General features: G+C 42.2%; 1 protein-coding gene across 8 annotated transcripts in view; it reads right to left on the reverse strand.

Annotated features, from left to right (window-relative positions):
* Nucleotides 1-11,406: 11,406 nt before the first annotated feature.
* RIMS1 (regulating synaptic membrane exocytosis 1) overlaps nt 11,407-19,372 on the reverse strand; it is a 472,918-nt gene continuing 464,952 nt past the window's right edge. For all 8 annotated transcript variants that reach the window (XM_059941806.1, XM_059941803.1, XM_059941808.1 and 5 more), the window contains 3 exons: nt 15,754-15,855; nt 14,974-15,113; nt 11,407-13,719 (listed from right to left, as the gene is read on the reverse strand). In XM_059941806.1, the coding sequence (XP_059797789.1) occupies nt 13,501-13,719; nt 14,974-15,113; nt 15,754-15,855 (461 nt within the window). In that variant the 3' untranslated portion in view covers nt 11,407-13,500. The remainder of the gene's footprint in view (nt 13,720-14,973; nt 15,114-15,753; nt 15,856-19,372) is intronic.

Below are 19,372 nucleotides of genomic sequence, written 5' to 3' on the forward strand. Positions count from 1 at the left end.
GCCTGCCATTAGATTAAAAGAATCTTTCTCTCTTGGCCTCCACCTGACTTCACAACAGTGGAACTTTCCTGACTGACCTGTGCCAGCTCTCCTTCCAGCCTACAGTGAGATTGCCAGGCCGGTGAAAGCTCAGAGCTCTGGCTGGAACAAGGGTGAAGTTGTGGGGCCTTCTACGTTTTACACCAATACCTACAGGCAAGCTCAGAGACTGTTCCTTAGTTGTCTAGAACATCACATGAAAAGCTCTTGTCAAGAGAAAGTGTTCCATGGACATAGAGAGCAGACTTATGGTTGCCAAGGGTGGGGGGAGGGATGAATTGGGAGGTTGGCATTAGCAGATGTAAACTATTATATATAGACTGGATAAACAACAAGGTCCTACTGTACAGCACAGGGAATTATATTCAATATCCTGGGATAAACCATAATGGAAAAGAATATAAAGAAAACACTGTATATGTATAACGGAATCACTTTGCTGTACAGCAGTAATTAACACAAAATTGAAAATCAACTATACTTCAGTAAAAAAAAAAAACAGAGAGAGAGAGAGTGTTCCAAAGGTGGGGGGAAGGAAAGAGAATTCCTACAGCATTGTTCCAGGGATATCTATTTACCAATTTCAATCAAATGAATCAGAGATCTAAATGGCTGAAAAGTCATGACCAGTTTTACCCCTGGAAAGGATGGCCGACCACAGGGTTCTGCTTTCCAGGCCTTTCTTCTCACAGCTTTCTCCTCAGAGTGAGCTCCACCTACCCCTGCAACATCGAGAGTTGGGGCTGGCCTCACAGGAGGGCGTGGACCTGTGCAGTCACGTGGGCCCTGCACTTGGACGGGCCGGTGCTTGGCGTATTCCTCTGTTGATGCCATCTTGAAATTCTCAATGATTTTTTAACCAGGGCCCCTGCATTTTTATTTTGCACTGAGCCTTTCAAATTACTCAGCAGGTCCTGCCTGGGAGTTTGTTAGAAATCCATAATCTGAGACCCCACCTCAGACTTCTAAAAGTTGACTCTGAAGTTGGGAGATGATTAAATTGGAGGAGAGAGAAGGAGAGTAAGGGAAAGTATTGTATAATCCAGGGAACAGCGTCTTCAGAACCATTTCCTTTAAATCTCAGTGACCTGTCAGAAGATTTTGAGAAACTCAATTCTAAGATTAGAGGAGAAAAGGAGAACCGAACAGTGAATGGGCCCAGCCTTTGACTTTGGGGCTAGTCTGACCGCTGTTGAGCTACTGCTCTCTCCTGGAATGCGGCAGGATTCCCTGCTACTAGGGGCAAGTTCCTCTTTGTATCCTCACTCTTCCTAGGAAATTCCCCCTCTATTTCCCTTCTAGCTCTCAAAGCTCCTCTTTCTCTCTGGACAGGCACACGTTGCTTTACATCATCAGGGAGTTTCCACAGTTACAGAAGAACGGATTGGGAGAGACTTTGACCACAGGCTTCACTGCTTTCTGAAGAACACGAAATCTCCCAGGAGAAGGCTCCAATAGGCCACCTGCTAGAAACAGTGATGGTGGGCTTATAAGAGTTTAAATCGGTTTATAATCTAAAATTATACACTTGCAATAATTATGAACAATGTTTAAAGAGGAATATTGGTTCATCTTGGTTGTCCCTGCAGTTTTAATGAGCAGGATTGTTCCATTTCCAGTGTAGAAATCTCCCTACTGGTATGCATCATTTGAGAAATTAAAGCAGCGTCTTTGATGTGTCGATGCAATTAGATAAAGGAAAAGCAAAGGCAAACCAAACAAAGCAGAAGTATTGTTTTTGGAATACAAGCTAGAGAACAGCAGGCAATAAAACTCTTGGCTAGAGGCAACAAAAAAGTATAGAATTTACTATTTCAACTGAAGAAAGAGCTCTATCGGGGTCTACTGCCCCTGGAGCCTTGTGACTGCAGCAGTTTTGGAGGAGAACATTTCGCTTATCAAAAGGAAGATGGAGTTTTAACAGCCTGAGAAACAGTGACCCAGGAGAACATGGGATTCTCGGCCGTCCTGCACCCATTCCTTCTGCCATCTTGGTTTTGTGCACATTCAATGAGCCTGTCACTGAAGGACTAGTTCATGTCATTGTTTTTATCCTTGAATAATTGCAAAAGGATTTACAAAGAGTTTTACCAAGCCATTTCATTATAACATTATTGGAATAAGGCCTAAAAAGAAAGAAAAAATAAGCATATTAGCCATGAGCTGTACTATGTGTTGTGAGAGTGTAGTTGTCGTATGGTGCTCTGGGTCACTGGGGCGAACAGGATCCTGATGATAGGTTATATGATTCCCCCAGTGTCCCAGAAGGAATTCAGGAGGTCTGTGAACCTGGGTGAGAAAATACTGTGCCTTTACTTTTTTTTCCTGCCTCTAATTGGGTATGTATTTTAAAAATGAGTTTAACATTATTCTGAGGCATATCCACTAAGCTTCACCAGGCACCACAGGGGTCCAAAGCATACACATAGTTAAGAAACTTGTGGTAGAAAGAAGCATAGTCCACAGAAGAAAAATCTTCTTCAGACACAAGATAATAAAGTGTAGGACACACAAACAAAAATATCATGTGCATCTACTTGCAAAAGAAAGATACGGAGTAACGTATTGGAAAATATTTTGACAAAAATGCATAGTCAAAGTGAGAAGACTTTTTAATTAACATTTAATAAAAACTAAAGGCAAAGCATTAGGGAAAAACTTAGTGAATTTATGGTGGAGTGAACACGATGGCAGGAACAAGTTAGTGTGATCTGGGTGTGCAGTTTCTGGGGATTTTACTTTATGTGTTGATAGAACTTGAAAATCTAGAGGAATGAAGAGATGATGAAACACACGCTGGTCAGAAAGGCCGTGGCCGTGTCTTGTGGAGACATATGATTGGGAAATCAGTGCAGGAATAAAGCACCTGGAGAGGAAAAGGAAACAGGATCCAGCATCTCAAAGAAGTCCAGACTGGGCCTGGTCCAGGGTTGGGGAAAGAAAACAGTGGTGACTTTGGTGAAAGGATGCATAATAGTTATAACTGCTAACATTTATTGGCTATTTACTATGAATTCAGATTTGGTCCTAAGAATTTAATATTTACTACTTATCTCAATCTCCAAAATAATGCTATGAACCTGGAAACTGGTGGTGTCATTCCAGGTGGCGTCATTATTCCATTGAACAGATATGTTCTTTAGTATGTTTAGTTATTCCACTCTTAATACAACTTTGTGGTGAGGGCAGCTTCCCCAGTTTCAGGCATTCCCAGATGTGGGAACAAAGGAAATTATTAACTTAGTCTTAGAAGTTCTTGTATAAATAAAACTAAATCAATTGCTATTGATATTTTTACAATGGCATATCCATCAAAATTCTAGCTGGGCATCTTAGAATATTCAAGGTACCAGACAAGGACTCCTTAATTTGGAAGACGGGGAAAGATGGGTGTCCTTGGAGAGAGAGGTGGGTGTGACCTAGTATGGTTGGCCTTGAGAACTCTTGTCCCAACTGCCCCAGGTTTTGAGAGAAGAGAAAGAACGGGTCTAGAGCAGACAGGACTTTCCAGCATCTTTCTCCTTCAAATAGTATCTGGATTGGCCTCGGGGCACTGTGTAGTTGGGTGGACCGTCAGAGTCTCTGGATTCTGGGTGGGACTCCTGATGCAAGCCTGTCCATCTGTGTTTCATCTCCTTGGCCAAAGATATTGGCTCAGTGTCAGGCAATGACTCAAGTTGGTCCACAAGGGTCAAGCCTGGCATTTTGCTGGGATGATGGGGAGACATCCCATCCCATGTGCTTTATTCTCTGAGGTTGCTAAGCTATGATTTGTGAGTCTGGGACTGCCATAAGCTGCTGTACCTTGGAAGTGCCTATCTGATCATGAAGCCAGCAGAGAGGAATCACCATTAGGAGTTGGACACCAGTTTCTGGTGTATCTCTTATACACTAACTCCAGCCTGTGCCGGAAACCAGATCAACCTGCAGACTTTTCACTCATGTGAGTCTGCAGATCCCCTTTTTTGCTATATGCCTTTTCAGCTTTCTATCAATCATTCCATCCCAAAGCATTCTGACCCAGGACCTTAGCCTGTTTGACATCTCAGTTAGGAGGCAACTGGGATGGTGTTTGCATGAAGGGTAGTGAGCCGACTGCTGGTTCCGGGCAGTGGTCCGTCTGCAGTGGGTTAGGTCATCCTCACGTGCTGCTTGTCCCAGTACCCACTGGGCCCAAGCAACCTGCCTTTGCCCAAGAAAGCTTATTCCTAAAGAACAGAACTTACCAGAACAGCTGAAAATACTGACCACCTGGTTAAATGTGGATCCCATTGCTTGGATCCTGTTGAAGGAAAGAGAGACTGTCTTGGGACCAGTAATTCCCAAGCTGGGTGTTTCTCAAACAGATGACATGTGTGTCATAGGATGGTCGTCCTGTCCTCAGGACGTCTTCTAACTGTGTCAAGTGGGCCAGTCATGCTGCCGAAACCAAAAGGAAAGAGCTCAAACCCACAGACTCTAGTGTGGGTACAGAGTCTGCTTTGACCTCTGTGTATTCACTCATTCACTGGGACAGAGCCCTTGAGCTGCTCATCAAAGCCCTTGCTCTTCTATTTCCCGTCACTCACAGCCTCTCCTGCAATTGGGTGAGGCCGTGTGACCGAATTCTAGCGGATGGAATAGAATTGGAAGCCGTGTGCCCCTTCAGACCTTCATGCACTCTCCCATGGCTTTTCCCACTCACATTGCACAGCGGGCCAATTTCCAGGGAGCCTTCAAGGTCCTGTGTGCAAAATTCTGGGCATCTACCAACCTGGGTCCCCATACCCTGTGGTCACCTGTTCACTCTCCCAGTATTGCTGCCCAGGAAGGGGTAAATTTCTGTCGTACATTTGGGGTCCCCTCTTTACCGTAGTTACCCTACCCCAACTAATACATTTACCTAAACGTGTCAAGCACCAAGCATGAGGTCAGATAGGCGTACGCTGTTAATTAAGGCAGCTCTGTGGCAAGCCTTATAAACCCCTCTGGGTTTTCCATGAGGCTGAAGGGAACTCTGCATGACCTGCTCCGCCCACCTGGAAGCCTCTTCTTCTCTGCATTTCACTCACAGGGGCCTCCTTCCGTTCGCAGAATGTGCCAGGTTCTCTCCTGTCTCTGACTTCTGCACACACTTCCTCTGCCTAGAACATCTCATTCCTTCCTCTGTGTGGGTCTCAACTGAAACTTTGCTTCTCCTTGAAAGCCTTCACAGTCCAGCCACAAGAATGGGCAAGATCCCCATTTCATATTTTTATACCATTTTATGCATTTTTATATTTATATTTTATATAGTTTTCCTTTATAGCATTAATCATAATTTGCCATTTTATACGTGAGCTATTATTTGATTACTATCTTAGTTCCCCCCTAGACTATAGGTTCCTTTAGGTCAGGGCTCTGTTTCATTTTCTTTACCATCATGTGGTTGGTTACTTGGAAAGGTACCTGGTAGAAAATGCTCAGTAAAAATTTGTTGAGTGGATAAGGTGTACATGGACCCCATCCTCTTCCAACTCCTCATGGACTTTATTCATTAATTATTTCTCACTCCCTGTACCATCAATATCAAGACTAAATCAAATATCAGAAACCTGGAAAAGGTGATGCCCAACAGAAATAGCATGACTTTAGTGGTATATGATCACATTTTTGCTTGAGATGTGTTCAGTTTGTGATACTGAGTCATTAAAGAGATACCCTGGGATTTCCCTGGTGGCACAGTGGTTAAAATGTGCCTGCCAATGCAGGGGACACGGGTTCCATCCCTGGTCCGGGAAGATCTCACACGCCGCAGAGCAACTAAGCCCATGTGCCACAACTACTGAGCCTGTGTGCCACAACTACTGAAGCCCACGCGCCTAGAGCCTGTACTCCCCAACAAGAGAAGCCACCGCAGTGAGAAGCCCGTGCACCGCAACGAAGAGTAGCCCCCGCTCGCCGCAACTAGGGAAAGCCCACGCGCAGCAACGAAGACCCAATGCAGCCAAAAAAAAAAAAAAAGATATCCTGCAAACAGTCTGGAAGTCAGACCTGTTAACTGTAGAAACGGCTGTGCTAAGATGAACGCAGAGGCAGTAACTGAAATCTGGGAGTAGATTAGATCATGGAAAGAGGGCAGAAAAAGAGAAAAAAAGTCATACTATTGTGGAATAAACAACATTAAGGATCGTTACGGAATCTGTGTCTTATTCAACTCTGTGCCCTACTCAGCGCCCAACGCAATAACTATACATAGTGAATGCTGATGAAGAGGACCCAGTAAAGGATGCTGTAATGGGTTTTCCTGTAACAATGCTGCATAACAAGCAACCTCTAAATCTTTGTGGCTGACAAGAACACTTTTTATTGTGCACAGATCTGGGAGCAGCTCTGTTTCGGTCTCGGAGGTGGGTGCAGGTCTGCTCCACGTGACTTTCATTCAAGGACCAGGTTGAATAAGCAGTGCCCACCTGCGGAAAGCCCCTCCCTTGGAGAATGGCCTCAGCTGTGTCACACTCACTAACATTCCCTGTTAGGGAACTAACCAACTAATTCACCGACTAACACAGGAGCAAGTCATCTGCATGGAAGCAACCTACATGTCCTTCAACAGAAGAATGGATAAAGAAGATATGTTATATATGTATACAATGGACTATTACTTAGCCATAAAAAAATAATGAAATAATGCCATTTGCAGCAACATGGATGGACCTAGAGATGATCATACTAAGTGAAGTAAGTCAGACAGAGAAAGAAAAGTACCATATGATATCACTTATATGTGGAATCTAACAAATGATGCAAATGAACTTATTTACAAAACAGAAATAGGGTTACAGACATAGAGAACAGACTTGTGGTTTCCAGGGGGGAGGGGAGCAGGGGAGGGAAGGATTGGGAGTTTGGAATTAGAGATGCAAACTATTATATAGGGAATAGATAAACAACAAGGTCCTACTGTATAGCACAGAGAAATATATTCAATATCCTGTGACAAACCATATTGGAAAAGAATAAAGAATGCATATATACATATACATATATACATATATATATTCAGTTATATATATATATATATTTCCCTGTTGGCACACTGGTTAAGAATCCTCCTGCCAATGCAGGGGACACGGGTTTGATCCCTGGTCTGGGAAGATCCCACATGCCGCAGAGCAACTAAGCCTGTGCACCACAACTACTGAGCCCGTGAGCCACAACTACTATGTGTGTGTGTATATATATACACACACATATATATATATATATATATATATATAACTCAATCACTTTGTTATACAGCAGAAATTAACACAACAGTGTAAATCAACTATACTTCAATAAAATAAATTTTATAAAAAGAAGCAAGTCATCTGGCCAAGCCCAAGTCAGTGGCTCAAAGATGTTTTTTCTCATCCTTCTCTACTGTGAGGGGCTGGAAAAAACACGGCAGCAGGTCTGAGTGTGTGATCCTTTCAGGAGGAGGGAGAAATCAGACAGAAAATCCAGTCTTCAAGTTGGAGAACTAGGAAAATGAGACTTCCTTCCAAGAAGGAAGTCTTCAATAGTAGATGCAGAGAGGGTCAATACCTACCCTGAGGAAAGGCTGTTGGATGTGTTTGTGGTTAGGTATCATTTAGGAGAGCATTTCAGCAAAGTGGTGGGGGCACAAACCACCCAGCAATAGAGGTAGACTTGCCAGATTTAGCAAATAAAAATATAGGATGCCAAGTTGACTTTTTAAAAATAAATTTATTTATTTATTTATTTATTTATTTATTTATTTATGGCTGTGTTGGGTCTTCGTTGCTGTGCGTGGGCTTTCTCTAGTTGTGGCGAGCGGGGGCTACTCTTCGTTGCAGTGCGCGGGCTTCTCATCGTGGTGGCTTCTCTTGTTGCGGAGCACAGGCTCTAGGCGCGCAGGCTTCAGTAGTTGTGGCACGTGGGCTCAGTAGTTGTGGCTTGTGGGCTCTAGAGCGCTGGCTCAGTAGTTGTGGTGCACGGGCTTAGCTGCTCCACGGCATGTGGGATCTTCCTGGACCAGGGCTCGAACCCGTGTCCCCTGAATTGGCAGGTGGATTCTTAACCACTGTGCCACCAGGGAAGCCCCCCGAGTTGACTTTGAGTTTCTGATAAACAAAAGCTAATTTAAAAATGATATTTAGCTCTAATTAGTCATTGTTTATATGAAATTCAAATTAGCATAGGTAGCTTGTATTTTGATGTGGCAGCCTTACATCAGGGTCATGAATGAGCAGAAGCTGAGGTATTGGAAGAAGGACCGAAAAGACCGTTTTTGAAGTTTGGTGATGAAGGGAGGGTGGGATAAACTGGAGGGTCTATATAGTAGTGAAGGGTTCTCTTAGTAGCGAAGACCTAACCCACGTTATCAGAGATCGTCTCACATACACCCATGGTGGGTGTGTGTGGGCTAACATTTCACATTTTGGGAGCTGATGGGATGAAGGAAAAAATTTGAGCAGTAACTGGACACAGTGACCCCAGGGCATCTCTTTGTGGCAATTAAAACAAACCACATACGACTCCTAAGACTTTGTCCCAAGCTATGAGCTTAGAGTAACCTGCATGGGACCAATTACTAAAAATGTCATTACATGGTGGCTGTGACTTGCTCCCCTCTGGTTTTCACAGATGTGAAGATTTGTCTGTTGTGCCCTGTTGAGAGGTTCCCAAGGAGACTCGGGGTGGCAGCACAGGTTGGGCATGGGGGCTGCACAGCGGACAGATGACCACTGGCTGCCTCTGAAGAGAGGGCACTCTACACCTAGCTGATGACCATGGAGTCTCCTTTGGAAGCAAATGGCTTAGAGGGTGTGTGGACTGAGTCTGGGAGGACCCGACAGCTCCATGGGCCGGAATTCAACCCCAAGATGTAGATTTTTGTGACTGATGCAGAACTGAGGGGTACAGTCGCTGCATTGGGCCCGGGGACAGTTGGGGAGGGTACCCAAGACAATGTTGCCTTGGAACCCAAGGATTAGTTTGGGGCTCAGCCAAACACACCTCTGTTCATTCCTTCACTCCCGCCTTGAGGTGGGAGAATGGTTTGGGTTGCCGTCCTTTCCCATCTAGTGGACTCTCTGCTCTTGAAGGTCGAGCTCAGCTGTGAGCACGTAGGCAGGATGCCGAGTGTTGAGTCAGTAGACCATGGTGCCTATTCCGGCTCCATCACTAGACCCGCACTGCAAACTTTGACCTGCACCTTAGCTACAGGTCCACGCTGCAGATCCTTTATGTGACACAGGGGTCATAAGAATACTTACCTCATAGGGCTATTGTGAGAATTAACTGGAATCCCGTAGCCCGTTGTATGCAAATCAAATATATGTCATTGTAATTATTTCTTTAGGTAATGATCACTCTTAGTAGACAGGGGGGTCCTTTAAGACAGGGTCCATTTTGTTTTTTGTTTTTATTTTTATATCCCAAGTACTTACTTAATGTCTAGTACACAACGAAGTCCTTAATACTGTTGGTTAAGTAAAATCAGATCACATATCTCGGGCTGGGATTTCCAGAAATTAAGTTGTCAGAGTCGGCGAGAAACCCTGAGGATTTAGCAAAATGACTGTCCTTCCGGTTACTTCCTCTCTGTCATGCAGGCCCTGAAATCATAACGCCGTGCAAACCTGTGTGATGTGCAGAGCGGTTTCTGCTTCTGTGCCTGTCCAGACAGAAGAATCCTTGAGCCGCCTTCAGCTACCTTCTCTTTCGGTGGCAGCCCCTGCCGGCCTCCAGCCTGTGCCGTCTGACTGCCGGTGCGTTAAAAGCTCCGCTCTGATAGTGTGTTGTACAATGGACTGATAATCTGTTTTTGTCTCCTGTTGACCCAGCCTCACAGATAATTCCACGACTTTTAGACCAAACAAATGGCTGACTTGATAGGGTAAAATTCAGTCAACTGTTTAAAAAACTTTAAACAACTGATTGTCTCAAATTTGATTTCGATTTAGTTGTGTTTACTCTGCTTTACAAAGCTAAAGCCCGTGTGGTCTATAAAAATTTAAGGTCTCCTAGAATGTGGCGACTAGATCACAACAGTTATTTTACAGCAATGCAACATGAAATCAGTGATCACCAAGTGTTGTGAGGATGATGGTGATGAAATATATGAAACCGCGCAGGACCCTAGGCACAAAAGCCTTTCCGGGCACACAAGGCTTCCTGTGTCCCCCATTTCTTGATTACAGGAAATAGGCTTCATTCAGCCTCCAGAACCTTCCCTGAGTTCCAACGGGCAGGTTCAAACCGTTGCTAATCAGGGAAGAGAGGGGATGCAGAGACACGGGAGGAGTAGTCAGGAAACAATAGTGCAACCTCGGGGCAGGGTCCTGGTTCCCCTCAAGGGATACACATAACAATGTCTTTGGGCTGTTTTGCAGATACAAAAACCCCCAACAGATGGGAGAAGTTAACAGCATGCTGCCCATAAGCACGTAGTCCCCAGACCAGTTGGAACCAGAAGGTTAATGATGCCGACTCCCGATTACCTCACCACCAACCAATCAAAAGAATGTTCATGAGCTGATCACGCCCTGCTCCTTGACCACTCACTACCCACTCCAGGGCAGGACACACAGTTTTGAGGGCATTAGCACACTGTGGCCCCCTTTGCCTGGCAAAGCAATAAAGCTATTCTTTCCTCTTTCACTCAAAATTCTGTCTCTGAGATTTAATTAGGTGTAGGTATACAGAGGCCAGGTTTAGCATCATATATGAACACATTTTGGGGGAAGGAAAGAAAATATCATGAAATTAAATTAAGAAAGCCAATAATTTTTCTTTAACATACTACTTTTGGAGACTCATCTATTATCTTTGAAGATATATTTTTTTCCCTAAGATTCTGTTGAAGACAATTTAATGAATTGCTTGGTTGGTTAAGTTGACCAACTCTAAGGCAAAGTTCTACAAATCGGTCAGGGGTCCAGAAGGAACCGACGGAAAGAGAAACCAGACACTTCCACAAGAGATGCAGGAATTAATATTTTTGACATGTTGCATCGTACTTGAAATGATTCGGCAATTGGACAACAGCACACTTAAACAGCAGCAGAAAAACAACCTTCCATTTGATTCTTACTGAGATTTATTGTTTTTAATAATGCCACTTTTCAGAAGTATAGTAGTCATGTGCTCACTTAGGCTGACAAAGTGAAAACTTGTACGTGATGCAAAGTACCCTTTGGGCCAGAGATTAAGACACAAATGGTGCGGTGACAAGTCAAGTGCCCCCAGCAGGTGACAAACCCCACCTCCCTTCCTGTGATCTGGCTCCCATCTTGCCCCATAGAACCCACAATGAATATCTGGCAAAACACAGAACACAGATGGCTGTCAACTGACATGAAAAGTAAATTTTATTAAACATGTTTACATACATGAGTTGGAAGTTCATTTAAAAGCACAGGGGAGTGTTAAGACAAGTGGTCAAAATAGAAAGATACTACCCAATTAGAATCAGTTGATTGTTGGCCACTAAGACAGAACGGAATCTAGTAGAAGTACACCAATGCTTCAGTCCTTCCTGCTCAGCATGGTGACCAGTGGTCAATCTGTGCCCTGGGAACGATGGGCAGGTCGTTCTGGCGTGTGTAAATAATAAATAATTCACTTGGTGCAGGCAGTATGTCTATGGATTAAAATCTATGTGTACACAGTGTCTACATGTGTTACAGCCCCACAGGAGGAATCTACACCAAAATATTTATTAGAAGGAATTTGGTCCATACTACATCACGTTTTCCAGAGGGTAAAAAATAAAGTCCATCTATAGACATTTCACCCCCGACTCACAGACTGAGTCTGGCTTGAAACCTGCAAAATGTCTATAACCAAAAATGGATGGCTTAGATTTCTTGGTTATTTCAGTAGAGTAATTAACAAGCAAACTGTACAAGTACATGCAACATACAAGCTGGCCTATGTGGAACTAACATACATTATTAAATAACCTTTTGTTTCTTTTCTTTGCTTTCTCTTTCTTTATTTTCTTTTTCTTTTTTCTTTTTTTTTACAAAACGTGCATGCAGCTTTGAACAGTTCCAAGTCATGCTGCTCTATCTGTGAAATCACAAAAGTGGAGGGACCCATAAAAGGAGGGAGAAGATCTCAATGCACCTGCAGAGCCTGCAGTTGGTAGCACATATACAGAAGGTCACAAGGGAATTCAAGGCCGAGAAAAACTCAGATGAAGAAAATGCAAATTGAAATTGGACTTTGTTTCATTTCCCGCCTCCCAGAAGTAAGATACTCTGCATTAAAAAAAATCAAGCTTTGTGCTTGCATCAGTCTCAAAGAAATGTAAATTAAAATTGGATAAAAAAACATTAGTTTAGTGCAGAATATTTTGACTGGAATTTCCAGTGGAATATTAACAGCCCACACCTTGCTCTTTCCAGAACAGGTGGTGTGTCTACACGGAGACATGGCTGAGGAACCGGGACATTGCTTAAAGTGTCTGAGGCTCAAATCCATTTCTAGTCACCATTTTGGGAAGTCAAACATATGGTTTGTACACATGAGCGTATACTTGTTTTGCTTTTTTTTTTTTTTTTTTTGGATGTCAGGAAGGAAAAGGCATTACCAGGAGTGTTTCCAAGGTACCATGATGCTGTCAGTTTAGTTCCCAGCACTAGCTGCAGACTCGGTTCTGTAAAAGTATTCCATGCAAAACAGTGGAAAACATAAATTAATGTTTTAGAATGCAAACAGATATGCGCTTCACTCAAAAAAAGTGATTCTGTGGTTATTTGTTTTTGGAAGATAACTTTTTGTTTTCTGGGTAAGATCATAAGACACAAAAGACGTGGAAGGATTATAAAGCGAAAGCCAGTGAAACCCTGCATTGGCCTCATCTTGTCTTGTTGTACACACTCTGCGGAGATGCTACAGAGACTGCTTCAGCCCTTTTTTTTTTGGTGCTTTTGGAAAAAGAAAGGAAGGGTCTCTGTAAATATCACGAGGCCTGTCTGTCATGCCACAGCCAAAAACGAGTGGAAATAACAAATACAGTGAAAACCAAACCGAAACAAAACAAATCAAGAAACCGAAATCAACAAACAACAACACACAAAGAAACAAAACTTGTCAACCCCAGGGAAATAACACTGCTTGCGGTTTGTGCAAAAAACAGGTAAAATACAGCTTTTCACAGAGTGAGAGTTTCCAGTTCAATTTGGGATGTGTGTGTGTGTGTGTGTGTGTGTGTGTGTGTGTATGTGTGTGTGTGAATTTGTAGTTTCCCCTCTCTCATTTGTCAGAAGCATCAGTGATTCTCACTAGCACATTAACTTCCTGTATTTGACAACTGCCTTGTTCTGTCATGTGAAGCCAGGTTTTAAACAACGATAGGGACATATTATTGACACACGACTACCGGCAAAACACAAGTTGATTGTCTGTCTCCAACCATTCTTTCGATCGTGAAATATCTGGTTCAGATTATTATCCTGAAGGTAGAGTCTTACTGGTGTGAGTTCATTAGGACCGGATGCAGGGGGGCCCGGTGGAACTTTCCAGAGATGACTGGGAAGCCCGGCGGGTCAGGGGGGTGAGCGTGGGTTCAACCAGTGATGACGGGGGGAACAGCTTGTACCAGCCGATGACCATGCTGGAAAGATCCAGTTCCTCCAACAAGATCTGGGCCACGCCCATAAAGCATTTGTGGTCCATCCTGCCGTAGTCTCCCCAGACAATCACCTGCAGAGACAGACAACTGCAGTAAAGCCTGAGCTCCTCTCCTTCATGTGTGAACAGTTGAAAGCACACTATTCTGTAAAAGTGAGCCAGTGAGGGAAGCGGGGGAAATGAATATAACTAAGACCAAGGAGGTATAATAATAAAAAGGTACTATCCTTCAGGTACTCCGAGAGACACTTCACCAGGATTTTTAGATGTGAGGGAACGCAAATCACGTTTCCCTAGTCAATGAGGGTATTGTCTACATAAACCATGTTAAAAATAAATACACACGTTTATGTATACATAAATTCAAAACCGTCTTTAGCAACTACGATCTAGTAAGCAAAGTGCAGGGCCACAGAGATATACAAATGAAAATGTGTGCAAGCTAGGAGGACGAAACAACCCAACTCCCTGTACCATGGCGTGCGTGGATGGTGCAGTATGTACAAAGGATGAGAATATTCATTAAATTTCTTTTATATTATAGACTTGTTAGTGAAGGGGCAAGTTGAACAATAATTGTAAGCTGGTGCCCTTGAGGACTTGCCTGACAGTTTTGACTTGATCAGAACGTTAATAAGTCAGTGAGCTCACTGACAATTACCACCTTCTGTCTCCTTTTGGTGTCAGGTAAGATTTCCATTACACTTGCACCAGGTTCTGTTTCCAACCCTTTAATCCCCAGTGGAGGTTCCCAAATGAATTCACTCAACTGCTTTACACAGGCAGGGATGGTGAATCTTGCCTTTTCAGTTTACTGAGTAACCTTGCCAAATTATTTAATCCCTGTGATCCTCAGACATAATCTTTAAAATGGGAATAATCGTGGTCAAAACATTTAGAAAAGGAAGCACTTAACAATGCACCTGACATTCAACCCGTCCTGAATGTTTGCTGGTCCTTTCCTTTCTTCCTCTTTGAATCCCATGTCTGGCTCAATAAACTAGTATTAGCATTGGTTGCCCTGATTATCTATCTATCTATCAATTATCTATCCATCTATCATCTATTTATCTATCTATCTAGGAGAGGAAATGGGTGGGAAATAGAGCAGAAGTAAAAGGAGAGGATGGAGAGAAGGAAGAAAATGAGAGTGAAAATTAAAATCTTGTTTTCCATTAGAACCAAAAGATATTTTGATACTATATATTACGTATATTGTAAATGAACAATTTGGACTTTATTCTCTTCCTGTTGGACCACCTCTTCAATGTTGATATGGATAACGGGCCTGTTACAGTGTAAAAAGTCAAACCAGCTATTACTGACCTGAAGGACTTTACCCTGTGGACTTTCGTCAAAAACCAGGGACTGTTGATACAAGGGGTCAAGGGTCTTTCGTGCAATTCTTGTCTTCTTTTTGGCTATGCAGGCCCCGTTCTCCAAAAGATACACTTTGACGTATGGAGCTGAACAAAGGTAACATTAACAGATAAGAAGTTAATCCTTCAAGTTAAATTGTTTTTATTAGAGAATGCTTCCTTAGACAAATAGAGATGCTTGTTAAACATTTCCCATTGATTAGTTAAACCATTTAAAATTTTCAGTGCTCCATAAATTCTATCCCTTAAAACCCATATGTTACCACTAACGCCATTTTCCTCTTTTGAAGTAAATGCGTGCAAAGTTATCATAAGATTCTGACTGACTTGGTTTATGGCTGGCAATACAAAACAGGTTTATATCTTAAAGCACATTTTATATCTAAAAGCGCATCCTTTTTGTGATTAGAACAGAATTTTCATCCCGCGTTTATAAATGGGCAGAAAAATAAATAACTGACACAGCTAAGAAGCCATCATAACTAAACTTTATCTTAATACAACAAAAGTCTTCCTAATACTTCCTGACAGAATAATTGTGCACGGAAAACCCAGATCCACTTTTATGATCCGCTTTTCTTTGATCCACAATCAAAGAACTAGAAAAGCTGCCTTGTTAATCAATCAGATAATGCAAAATAGAGCACGTGAAATTCAAATGCAGCAAATGTTTTGAGTTTTTGCCCATGTAAGACTCTCTTGTCCAAACAGTAACACCGCTCCTTACCAGGCGTGGATTTGGAACCAGGCTTTTGAGTGAGGCTTCGTGCTCTAATCACTTCAACTTCTAATTGGCCCTTTTTATCCTCCATTCCAATCTGTATATCACCTGTGGAAGCAAAATGTTTCAGCTTCTTTGCAGTCATATGCAGTTAAAAAAATAGAGGTCCATAAGAGACCCCAAATTATGATCTTCATGATCTTCATAAATAACTAACATTTTGAGCTCCCCTACCCCATTTTCTTTCCCTACCTCCAAATCAGGTTTTGAAATGTTTCTCTTCATTTTTCTGGTGCTAATCTAACTTATGAGAGTCTCATACTAGTATATAAATTACTTAACTGCAACAATACTGAAGTATTTAAGTGATTCTTGTACTCTAATAAGATTTCTTATCCTTTATGTCATCTATTATATAATACTTCTTAATAAAAAGTACAATTATCTGTGTTTCCATTATCTAGAGAAAACCTCCATTAATGTTTTGGTAAATATCCTAGCAATTTCACAAGTTCATTCATTCTCTTCTCCTTCTTCCCTTCCTTTCCTCCCTTCTTTCCTTCCTTCCTCCCTCCCTCCCTCCCTTCTTTCCTTCCTTCCTCCCTCCCTCCCTCCCTTCTTTCCTTCCTTCCTCCCTCCCTCCCTCCCTTCTTTCTTTCCTTCCTCCCTCCCTACCTCCCTTCCTTCCTTCCTTCCTCCCTCCCTCCTTCCCTCCTTTCCTTCCTTCCTTCCTTCCTTCCTCCATCCCTCCCTCCTTTCCTTCTTTCCTTCCTTCTTTCCTTATCTCTCTATCACTATTTATATCTATGTATCAATCTATCCATCTCTATCTCTCTAACTATATGTGTATCTATCTATCTATCTATCCATCATGACCATACATCCTCAATTTATTGACTGTATGAACCACTGACTGGGCATGTCATTACCTATTTAACCAGATCCCTCTGGATGGAAATATAGGTTATCTACATTGCTGTCATCATAAACAGCATTAGAATGAACACCTTTATAAGGAATTTTTGCACCCTTGGTCAATTATTTCTTGAGCATAAATTCCCAGATTTTCAATTGTTAGGTCTAATTGAACGGACATTTAAAAATGCCATGTGTATTGCCAACATCCTTCAGAAAGGTTGTGCCAGTTTGTACTGTGACCAGAAGAATCTGTCTTTCCCATTTCCCACAGCCCACTAATACTGTTATGAGCAACATGCCTACTTTTTGCCAATCTGACAGTCAAAAAGTTATAATTAGCATTTCTTTGATTATTAGGGAGGTTGAACATATTTCTAAATATTTTCAGTTTTTATTCCTTCTTTTGTATTGCCTGTTCATGTCCTTTACCTATTTTTATAAGATGCTCAACTTTTTCTGAATGATACGATACTTTATCCCTGAAAATATTAAATATAATTATTTCTAAGTTATTTTTAGTTGGTTGAATCATCTCTACTTTCTCAGTTGTGAATTCCTTTTACTTGCCTGGTCCATTGATCAATGTTGTGGTTCTGGATTGTTTATTAGTTTATCGTTTATTGTTTATAATAATTCTGTTTCAGACCTTAGCTCCTGGACTCTTGGGTTTTTGCTTTTGTTTTAATCACATACACACATAGTTTAAAGAGTCAAACTGTTCTCTAAGACTTGTTATTAGTATAAAATATTCCCGGCCTTTCTCTCAACCTCTTGCCTTCCAAAGGTCAGTGTTTTCAAAATTCTCAGTATTTTAACTGATTTATTTTTTACTTTTTGGCATTTGCATCCCTATCTCTAAATACCATACATATATTTTCCTTTTTTTCTTCAGTTTTAGATATCATTATTGACCCCCAATTTTGCTCTCTCTCACTGTTTCCTACCCCCACCATATACTTGACATTTTCTGTCATCCTCTTCTCCCAATATTCATATTTATATTATGATTAGGCAACATTATTTGTAGCCGAGTGAACTGGAGTACCACGATTACTTCTCATTTCTTGGACACTCTTCTTTTTCCCTACACCCACTAAGTGTCTTTTAAAAAGCCCTTGCTGACATTTTTATGGATGTATCACTGATTCAACCCCTTACTCTCTCCTGGTTGTTTATCTCTTCCATAAAATCAAGCACATTAGGTATTCTATAGATTTTGTCTTACGAATCTGACATGCTATTGATACAGCTTGGACAGGTTGCTTATAAAGCCCGTTGCAGCTGTTTCATTACATTTTCCTTCACTACCATCCTGGGTATCCCACCCATTTCTCTCTTGTGTGGAAGCATTTATTTACTGGATGTCATATTCCTCTTTTGTAGTTCAAAATTTTTTCATTCACTTAGTTCATTTTGTTGAAGTATATCCTCCAATAGCTTTCCAAGCAATGTTGGGTATAAGGAAAATGTTTTGAGACCATTCCCATCTGAATATGTATTTATTCTAGCCTCATACTTACTTGATGATTTGACTGGCTATTTTAGTCTTCGTTGGAAATCAATTTTTTTTTTTTATTTATTTTTTATTTATTTATGGCTGTGTTGGGTCTTCGTTTCTGTGCGAGGGCTTTCTCCAGTTGTGGCAAGTGGGGACCACTCTTCATCGCGGTGCGCAGGCCTCTCACTATCGCGGCCTCTCTTGTTGCGGAGCACAGGCTCCAGACGCGCAGGCTCAGCAATTGTGGCTCACGGGCCTAGCCGCTCCGCGGCATGTGGGACCTTCCCAGACCAGGGCTCGAACCCGTGTCCCCTGCATTGGCAGGCAGATTCTCAACCACTGCGCCACCAGGGAAGCCCGGAAATCAATTGTTACTCAGAATTTCGAAGGCAATGCTCATCTTCTGGATTCCAGTATTATTATTGAAGAGTCCAATGAGAAGCAGATTTTTGATAGTCCGCATAAAATAATTTTTCCTCTTAGGAAACTTGTGGGGTATTCTATCAACCTCTGGTGCTGTAAAATCTCGCGATGATGTCTTTGTGTTGACCTATTTTCTCATGCATTTTGCTGACTACTCTATGGGTTCTTTCAAGCTGGAATCTCATGTCCTTCAGGAAACATCTATTTCACATGTTGCATATAATTTTCTCCATTTATCCTCTTTTTAAACTTTATATATGGCATATTTTGCTAGTAGAAGTTTATCTGGCTTTGGCCTGGAAGTTCTTTCCCACTCCAAGAGTATAGAAACATTAACTTAAGTGATTTTCAATATTTTCCAGTGTCTTTCTCCACCCCGTTTCTCCTTTACAATTGAATCCAATTTTTTAAAAATTAATTAATTAATTAATTTGTTTTCGGCTGCGTTGGGTCTTCATTGCTGCACGCGGGCTTTCTCTAGTTGTGGCGAGCAGGGGCTACTCCTTGTTGTGGTGCGCTGGCTTCTCATTGTTGTGGCTTCTCTTGTTGCAGAGCACGGGCTCTAGGCGCGCGGGCTTCAGTAGTTGTGGCTTGCTGCCTCTAGAGCACAGGCTCAGTAGTTATGGTGCACGGGCTTAGTTGCTCCGCGACATGTGGAATCTTCTCAGACCAGGGCTTGAACCTGTGTCCCCTGCACTGGCAGGCAGATTCTCAACCACTGCACAACCAGGGAAGCCCCCAAAACATTATTTTTTTAAGTTCTGAAGTAGGGAGGTAATTTCATTA

The sequence above is a fragment of the Balaenoptera ricei genome, chromosome 12 (genome assembly GCF_028023285.1).
Source record: "Balaenoptera ricei isolate mBalRic1 chromosome 12, mBalRic1.hap2, whole genome shotgun sequence".
In the NCBI taxonomy this organism is placed as follows: Eukaryota; Metazoa; Chordata; class Mammalia; order Artiodactyla; family Balaenopteridae; genus Balaenoptera; species Balaenoptera ricei.